We start from the raw sequence: 9942 nt of genomic DNA, 5'->3' as shown, positions 1-9942 counted from the left end.
GCAAGAAATCACTCTGCCTACAGCACTGGAGTTACATTTTGCCAGGCATGTACACACACACACACACACACACACACACACACACACACACACACACACACACACACACACACACACACACACACACACACACACACACACACACACACACACACACACACGGGTGTGATGCATTGGTTTGGCTTGTCCCATCATCTATGCTTCATCTATGGGGGTGGGGTTCCTTGCACAGGGGGTGCATCCCAATATGTGACCTTGTCTCCTCCACTTGCGCTTGTCTCCTCGCCCCGCCTCCTGGCCCCTCCTCCGTGGAGAAAACGATAAAGTTTCCCAGCTGTCAGCAAAGCCACAACAACTTTTGAGGGACTGTTTTTCATTCACCATAACAATTACAAACGAGAAAAAGACTCTACAATTGAGCTTTTGCAAGATATTGAAATATAATGCTGTTGTCAGTGATATCATCATGACGAGAAGCGAGTGGAGGAGGGAAGTGGAGGAGGCAAGGTCCCATATTAAGATGCATTCAGGGACACATGTGGATTCCTCACTTGATATTACACCTGACACACAATAGGTACACTTCAGATGGTCTCAATCAGCCATTCCACTTTTAAAACCATTTTTAGCGAAGGGAAGTAGTTGACCCACTGGGACTCAAACTTGGACCTACTGGGGTAAAAAACTGGAGCTCTGACCACTACACCACAGAGCCAGGCTTGATGGTAGAGTCAGCACACAGCAACAATCGCCACTCCCATCACAGTTTCTCTATGGTAATGATATAAGAGTCGAAAACGACCCGAATAATACCATAGATGTAACTATTGTGAATAAAACAAAAAATTTAAATGTGAGACAAAAATTGTTTTTCAAGATGTGTTCTACTACTGCACAGTGATATCCAGGTAGCAATAAATCTGTGTAATTTCTTATATTACATCTTAGAGGTTACTTTTTAACAATCGAAATCAAGGGGTATGTTAACAAAACAATAACCTTAAACCCTTGACAAAACATTAAAACCAATATTTCCATAAGAAAGGGAAGCCTAAAGGGCAGTCAAGCCAGAGAAAAAAGAATGGTGATACATTAGCCTATTGTTATTTGTCACTTTTACAGCTGATTCGAAACCGACCCGTGAACATCGGGCATGGTAATAGGAAATGAAGACAAGACAAGAGTTAAACTAGTCCTGTCGGCTTAAGTCTCGCAGCTGGGGTACAAAAGTAAACGATTGTCAAAATAAGGGTTCTCCTGTTAAAGGCTGGCGTAGCCAGAACACTTTCTTTCAATCGAAGAAAAGTTGACGGGTTTTTACAGCCCCGATGGGTTGGCTAGTCTAATTCGTCTTCCCCTTTGGCAATGTCATGAACCGTGGCCAGCAGTGGATAACAGCGGCCATGGCGTGTCCACAACGCACGGGACATTTTACGCACGTGTCAATAAGAGAAAATCCTGCGCAATTCTGAAAATTGTTAGGATTGTTAGGCCCTATTATTTTAATTCTCAACGAAGGTGTGTTCCGTAGTAGGCTACCATGGAACGTCACAATACTGTACGTTGCGCGAATAAATGGGTCCCAATAAATGGCATGCATTGCATGATGTCACAAATGGAACTAAGAAGACATTATTCTTTACCAAAACTATTTGGATAGACTGGATGGCGACATATGCGGAAGCTTGTCTCGAGTGCTGAAAATACAAAGAAGCCGTTCATGTTCATACTGGCGTAGTAAGTTGTCTCATTGCAATATAATATTCACCATAGCTCATAGCCTACATACGTTCCACTTCGGACAATTGAGCAGGTCACTTCATCGGAAAGAAACAATTGGGAGCGGATCGCGAGATATCTCGCGCAAACATCTCCTTGGTTTATTTTTATCATTGAGTATTATTGGGGAAAACACCGTACTGTGTCTGTGTGTAAAAAATAGATGAGATGAGAAGAAATCTAACAAACATCAGGCCTGCAGATAGGCTTAGGCTACATAGGCCTTTATGTTAACTTTTATTTACCCCATATAGAAATGCATGTTCCAGGCCTGTAACCTTTGGAGAAATGTTTTATTATGACAAGAGTTTAATCGGACAAAGGTTGATAAAGGCTACTAGCTCTGTGTATTCTGAACATGCTTGAATGTATATTAATAGGAAACTGAAGCATGTTCATGCAGAACACAAACAACAGAGTGGCCAATTATTTTAATTGACCATCCAATTTATTTAGAAACGTGGTAGCCTAATTGAAGAAGGTCTATGCGTAGCCTAAACGGTCAACAAAATGCTCGTTTTGGATTTAGTCAAACTGATCCGCCTACATTTGTTTGCCATGTTCCAGCAAGTTTTGTGGTGTTTTTGCCAGTGTCTGCATTTTTTGTCTTCCACCTTCTGTCTTTGATAGAGTCAGTATGGCAGAACAACAGGGCTTATCATGGGAAGAAATCCTGGACCTCAAAATTCAGAGGGAAAGAGTTTGGGTTGACGGAAGAATGCAAGAGGTGAGATGCTTGTTGAAATAATTGTAAAACCTTTATATTGAATGATCAATCATATACACAGGAATGAACATGTTTTACCAAATTGTTCTTATAAACTTTATTATCAATCTGGCTATATAGATGCAGACCCTCATTTTTAAAGAGCTGGAATACAAGATCATGAAAGCCAATGAGTCATGGGAAGCCAAGGAGATGAAATACAGAGAGAGGGATAAGAAAAAACAGGAAGATGAGAAATTTGTAAGACCTTGTCATGGTATGTAATAAATTATTATAGTTCACTTATTACATAGTCTAATGCTCTGTCTCACTGTAATAAAAAACGTGTTTCCTCTGTGTCTGTATTATTTAGTACATACTCTGAATAAAATACATTTTACATTCAAATTACATATGAAGTTTCACTTTCACCCTTACCTATATTAATTGGGACCCACTAGTTTGACGCCCTCTCGTGACTTCACATGGTAATCAAACATTTCAAACAAGCGATTTAAGGTTAGGGTTAGGTTTAGGGTTAACGTTAGGGTTAGGGTTAAGGTTAGGGTTAGGTTTAGGGTTAGGTTTAGGGTTAAGGTTAGGGTTAGGATTAGGTTTAGGGTCGTATGACGTAAGCGGTAAGTCACGAAAGGGCGTCGAACTAGTGAGTCCCATATTAATTATCATAGTGATGTACAGTTGGCCTACACGTTTACTGCTTTTATCATACTATGGGATTTTAATGTTAATGTGGGCTCATTTTGTTGTTATTTACGCTACTAAATGTATGTATTTATTTACTTATTTATTTAGATTATTGCTGTATGTTTGATTTTGCTGCTCTGACTTGACTTTCACGTGTGACCTTAAGGGGGTTAATATAAAATGTATCATCATTAGGCCTATTTATTGAAAGAATTCTATTGTGAGAAATAACATTGACTTCCCTATTGAATGCAGAAAACCCGGTGGACAATTGGATCTGTGAGGAGATGAAAAAGATGGAAGCAGAGAGAAGACGAGTGGAAGAAATTAAGATGAAAGAGAGAATTGACTTGGAGGTCCTCAGAAAGACACTGAAGGAGGGTGAGGAAAAGCTGAGAGAGAGTGAGAGAATGGAGAAGAAGCATAAGAAGGTCCTTGATGAAGAGAGAGACAGCCTTGAGAAAGACAGGACAAAACTGAGGCAGGAGAGGAGGGAAGTAGCAGAACGGAAGGCTGAACTAGACCTACGGCGGCTGGAGCTGGAAGGGGCCAGACTGCGAAGAGAAGAGGAGAAGAGGAGATTACATGAAGACAGAGAGAGAATGAGGAAAGAACAAGAGCAACATCTGAAGGAGTTGGAGATTCAACGGAAGAAACTCGAACAGAGCGAGGTAGCACTCAAGGAGAAGGCGGCACAGAAGAAAGAGAAGTTTCTCCTGAAAAAGAAGGAATTAGAGAGCGAGCGTCAAACAATTGAAACTGAGAAAAAGAACACTCAGGAAGAACTAAAAGCAGTGCAGGAAAAAGTGTACACCCTGAAATCACAACTACTGGAAGAGGAAGGTCGGAGAGAGGTGCTGCGAACTGAGGAGGCCATTAACAGAGCAAATCTGGAGCAAGAATGGAGGAAACTTGAGATAGAGAGAAGGATACAGGAAGACCAGCTGGAGATGGAGAGAAAAAACATAGAGACCCAACGACTTCAACTGCAGCAGGAGGAGAGAAAGATGAAAGGGGAGGCCACTCTGAACAAAGAGAAGATGAGGATGGAGAAAAGGAGGAGTGAAGATGAGATGGAGGCCCATCGACTGCAACTGCTGGAGGAGGAGAGGATGATGAAAGAGAAGGCTGCTATGACAAATGAGAAGATGGCTGCAAAAATGAAAGAGGCTGAGGAAGAATGGGAAAAGATTAAGCGAGAGAGAAGATCCTTAGAAAGAACAGTCCGTGAGAGGGTTACCCAAAGAAAGAAAGAACTTGAGGATGAATGGGAAAAGATTGATAGTGAGAGGAGGGCCATGGAAGCAAGACTTGAGAGGCAGAGACAAAGACTGGTAAAGATGGAGAAAGAGCACTGGGACAATCTGGAAAAAGAGGAGGAGCGAATTCTGGACAAATTGAGCGCCGAAAAAAGAAAGATAGAAAGACAGAAAAAATGCCTTGACGCAGAGAGAAAGGAACTGTATTACAGAGAAGAAGGGGAGCAAAGAGACATGGAAATTCAAAAAGAAAAGCTGGAGGCAACAGAGAAGAGACTGTTGTACAAACATGCACTGAGACAACAGAGAGGTGCCATGAGAAACATGGAGATGGAGGAGGAGTGGATGGACATTAAGAGACGAACTGAATCTGGGAAAAAAGTATGGCTCAATAATGATGCAACAATGGAACCAATCAGTGGCATTGGACGTTGTTGTATGGATGCAGAGAAGACCTTCTCAAGGAAATCAAAGGCTGGGAAGGGGGCAGAATATGAAAAGCAAAAACATGCTGTTGAACTCTCCCCCTCGGACAGTGATGATGATCCTTGTGATAGTGATTGGGAGGCTACCCCAGAGCTCAGAAAGTCCATACATAACACCTCGGGAAATACAAATGTACCAGCGAAGAGTGAGGAAATGAACAAGGACAGTGCAATCAAACATGATGGAAGTGTCCCAGCGATGAAAGAAAATAATGTCTCTGATCAGGATCACACGCTTTTGCCTCTAGAAAGCCCACCAGCACCCATAACACCACAGCCTCAAGTGTATGTGACTGAAATGGATCAGAGTGACTCTAAACCCAGCCCTCTGGTGGAGAGAACAGAAAAGATACCAGAAAATGGCGAGGTAATGGACAAGGACATTGATATCAAACATGTCAAAAGTGTCCCTGCTAGGAGAGAACAAGTGCTCACCACTGAAAGTGAAATTAGCGAAGCTGCAGTGGAACAGGAACATGAGTATTCTCCTGGGAAGAGTGATGGGAATGACTGCCAGGTGAAAGAGGCTGAAATAATCCCCAAACACAAGAGCTGTGACGAAAGTAAGAAAGACAATACAAATGTGAAAATGGGTGAGCTGCATAGCATGCTAGTAGATGCAAAAGAGAATGCAAAGAAACAAGCCGAACATCTGGATGTGGATGAGTTGATTGAGGGAGAACTAAAAACAATGGATAAAAATGAACAGGCAAGGTCCTCTGAAAAGGGCCCAACAATAATGATGGAACAGCCTACAAAGAAACATGAGACTCTCTCGCAAGAGGTGGAGAATGAGAATAATCCACAGGCAAGTCCAAACCCAGAACCCACGCCACCACAGGCTCAAGGGTCTGTGACGAAGATGGAGCAGGAGGAGTCCTCCTCATGGGACAGTAATGACAGTGAGTCAAAACCCAGCCCTCTGGTGGAGAGAGAGGAAAAGATACTTGGGAAAGGCGAGGTGATGGAGGCTGAGGCTCTCTTGCTTGAGGTGGAGAATGATGATAATCCACAGACGAACACAACAACTCAACCACCCTTGATAAACCACAATGTGACCAGGCCATCTCCAGGAGATATTGAGGAGAAGTCTCCAGCAAACCCACCAGCACCCATGACACCACAGGCCCAGGGGACTGTAACTAAAACGGAGGAAAGTCAGTCTAAACCCAGCCCTCTGGCGGAGATAAAAAAGATAGTGGTAAATGGCAAGGGAATGCACAAAGACATTGATATCGAAAATGTCGAAAGTGTCCCCGCAAGGAAAGGGCAAGTGCTCACCATTGAAGGTGAAAGGAGGGAAGATGCCATAGAAGAGGGTGCTGAGTATTCTCCTTGGAAGGGGGACGAGAATGACTCAGAGATGGAAGAGGCTGAAATAATCCCCAAACAGAAGGACTGTGAAGAAAATAAGAAAGACAATGCAAAGTTGAAAGTGGGAAAGCTGGATAGAATACTAACTGATGCGCAAGAGAATGTAAAGAAATACACTGAACTTCTGGATGTGGACGAGTCGATTGATGAAGAACAAAATACAATGGGGAAAAATGGACAGACAAGGTCATCAGAAAAGAGCCCAACAATAATAATGGAACAACCTCCAAAGAAGCCTGAGGCTCTCTTGCTTGAGGTGAGGAATGATAATAATCCAGAGGCGAACATAGCAACTCAACAGCCCTGGAAAAATGACAATTTGTCCAGTTCATCTCTAGGAGAAATTGTTGGAAAGCCTCCAGCTAGCCCAGCAGCACCCATAACTCCACATGTCCAGGGGACTATATCTGAAGAGGAGAGTGAGTCTAAACCCAGCCCTCTGGTGGAGAGAAAAGAGAAGGTACTCGGAATAGGCAAGGGAATGGACAAGGACGAAAGTGTCGAAAGTGTTTCCACAAGGAAAGGTCAAATATTCACGACTGAAGGTGAAAGGAAGGGAGATTCAGTGGAAGAGGATGCTGAGGATTCTCCTTGGGTGAGGGACGGAAATGACTCAGAGATGGAAGAGGTAGAGGAGGAGGATGAGGAGTATTCTCCTTGGGAGGGCAACGAGAATTACTGCAAGGTAACCGCAATGGATACAAATGTACTAGCAGGGTCCTCAGAAAAGAGTACAGCAATAATGATGGAACAATCTCCAAAGAAGCTTGAGACTCTCTCGCTAGAGGTGGAGAATGAGAATTATCCACAAGTAAGTACGAACCTAGCACCCACGACACCACAGGCTCAAGGGTCTGTGACTAAGATGGAGCAGGAGGAGTCCTCTCCACTGGACAGTAATGACAGTGAGTCAAAACCCAGCCCTCTGGTGGAGAGAAAAGAGAAGATGCTCGGAAAAGGTGAGGGAATGGACAAGGACGCTGATTTAAAACAGGACGAAAGTGTTTCCTTAAGCAAAGGGCAAGTACTCACTGCTGCTGTGGAAAAGGATGCTGAGCATTCTCCTTTGGAGAGCGATGAGAATGACTCGGAAGAGGAAGAGATAGAGGAGGAGATTGAGGAGGAACTTGAGGAGTATTGTCCTTCGGAGGGTGATGGGAACGGCTGTGAGGTCACTGCTGAGGAGGATGAGAAAATTATGAACGATCACATGTTTAAAGTGCATGGCATGGTATCCAATATCTGGGATGATGCAGGTCAGGATTTGGCTGCATACTTGGACCTGTCTAGTGATGAAGAGTTGGAGCTAGTGGAGGCGGAGAAACCAACAAAGTCCTCAGCAAACTGTACAATAAAACAGCCTATCATGCAAGTGGTGGGTGGCAGTACAGAGAGGAGCAAAAACACCCCAAAGGCAGGCAAAAAAGACTATGTGTGCACACCATCCCCAACAGCAATGTTAGGAAAAACATTAACCAACCAACTAGCACCCATGGCTCCACCGCAGAGCAATCTTGTGGGAAACTGCATCCTAGATAAAACTCTACCTATTGGCCTAAGTAAAGCAAACCCACTGCCACCAATATCGCACCCTCTGTCTTCAATGGCAGTGGCTGGGAGAGCATTGCCTCCTCTAAAAGCGGTGGCTTCAGATGTGGATGAGTTGGTTGAGAGAAAACCGCTAACAATGAATACAAATGGACAGGAGAAAAGAAAAGATGAGATGGAGGAGAACAAATTAATCCACAGAGAGGAGGAAAAAGTAAAGAAGCTTGGTGTTTCCGCAAGCAAAGGGCACGTACTCACTGCTGCCATGGAAAAGGATGCTGAGTATTCTCCTTGGGAGAGCGATGAGAATGACTCTGAGATGGAAGAGATAGAGGAGGAGATTGAGGAGTATTGTCCTTTGGAGGGTGATAGGAATGGCTGTGAGGTCATCCCTGAGGAGGAGGAGAAAATTAAAGATCACATACACAAAAAGCCTTCAAACCAGGACGAGTTTGATAAAGAACTTGACGAGCTCTTGAAAGAGATGGACTGGGACAGTAATACACAGGGGAGCACAACTCAAAAGTCCTGCAAGAAAGTTGAAGTATGTTCACCACTTCCAAAACCACTGAATAAAAAACCTTCAGAGGCTGATACGTTTGATCAGGAACTTGAGGATCTCTTGAAAGACATGGACGGTGACAGTGATGCACAGATGAGCAAGAACTCCCTAAAGCCCTGCAACAATGACAATGTGTGCACACCATCCCAGAGAGCAGCGTTTGAAAAACCTTTGACAAACCTACTAGCACCCAAGGCACCACTGCAGAGCAAGCTTGTGGGAAACTGCACTCTGGATAAAACTATACCTATTGGCCTAAGTAAAGCAAACCCACTGCCACCAATATCGCACCCTCTGTCTTCAATGGCAGTGGCTGGGAGACCATTGCCTCCTCTAAAAGCGGTGGCTTCAGATGTGGATGAGTTGGTTGAGAGAAAACCACGAACAATGAATACAAATGGACAGGAGAAAAGACAAGATGAGGTGGGGGAGAACAAATTAATCCACAGAGAGGAGGATAAAATAAAGACGCAGGACAAAGACTGTGATAAAAATAAGAAAGATAACATGCACATGAGGGCCAGGAAAGTGCGTAGCATGCCATCTGATGTAGGGGGTGATACAAAGAAACAAGCTTATCTGGATGTGGATGTGGATGTTGACCAGTTTATTGAAGAGGAATTGGAGCTAATGGAGAAAGAGAAACAAGCAAAGCCACTGTCTTCAATGGTAGTGTCTAGAAAAGCATTGCCTCCTCTAAAAGCAAAGGCTTCAGTCAGCCACTCAAGTTTTTTCTCTGCAAATGTGGGAGGCCAATACAGACCATCTCAAATCGTGATGAAAGATAAACCAGTGATTCCATCAATACAAATGGAAGATAATTTTGATGATGAAGAGGATGACATTGATTATGAGGAGATGATGAGGGAAACCGAGGAGACGGAGACAAGAATGAGGGAACACAGGAAAAATGTGAAATAGTTTTACCAAAAATGTATTTGCTTCTTCTGCTCCTTCCATGATCCTCTTGTCAACTGTCAATTCCCCCATTTTATCTGTGTCCTACTGCACCAACACTGTGGCACAGAGGCAACTTGTTCCTTCTCAACTGAACCTGTATTACTTGAACGACAGGAGCAATCCACAAGCCCCTTAAAATTTTCAATGCATTAAAAAAAGGGAAAAAAAATACTTCATGCTTTTAATAATTATAAATATAAATATATATATTCATATATATTGCTTTTAATAATTTAATAATAAAAAACTTGCATTTTGGAATGTGTTTTTTGAATATTTTTTGTAATTTGGTAGGACTTCTTTTTGCATTCCCTTAAACAGGAATCATGATAAGCAACCAATCATGATTGACATCAAACCAACTGTAGGCCTACTCAGAGTGCGATTTGTAAGAAGGGGGGATATGTTTCAGATTTCAAGCAATGTCAATGGAGTTACGATATAAAGTCATGTAGAAAAAGGGGCGATAACAAAACCAAAAGAGGGGACAATCCCCCCCACCCCCCCCCCCACAAATCGCACCCTGGGCCTACTGAACTGAACTGTAGCCTACACAAACTGAAC

At 43.1% G+C, this 9942-nt stretch overlaps 1 protein-coding gene across 1 annotated transcript; it reads left to right on the top strand.

Moving 5' to 3' along the window:
- The first annotated feature begins 1641 nt into the window (after positions 1-1641).
- Positions 1642-9620, top strand: LOC134447274 (trichohyalin-like). Its single transcript, XM_063196661.1, has 4 exons — positions 1642-1737; positions 2410-2506; positions 2627-2762; positions 3446-9620. Exons 2-4 carry the CDS (start codon positions 2417-2419, stop codon positions 9337-9339), a joined length of 6120 nt encoding a protein of 2039 aa, XP_063052731.1. The 5' UTR covers positions 1642-1737; positions 2410-2416; the 3' UTR covers positions 9340-9620.
- The last annotated feature ends 322 nt before the right edge of the window (positions 9621-9942 follow it).

The sequence above is a fragment of the Engraulis encrasicolus genome, chromosome 4 (genome assembly GCF_034702125.1).
Source record: "Engraulis encrasicolus isolate BLACKSEA-1 chromosome 4, IST_EnEncr_1.0, whole genome shotgun sequence".
Lineage (NCBI taxonomy): Eukaryota > Metazoa > Chordata > Actinopteri > Clupeiformes > Engraulidae > Engraulis > Engraulis encrasicolus.
The sequence above is the reverse complement of the archived record's forward strand: the minus strand, read 5'-3'. Positions and strand labels throughout refer to the sequence as shown.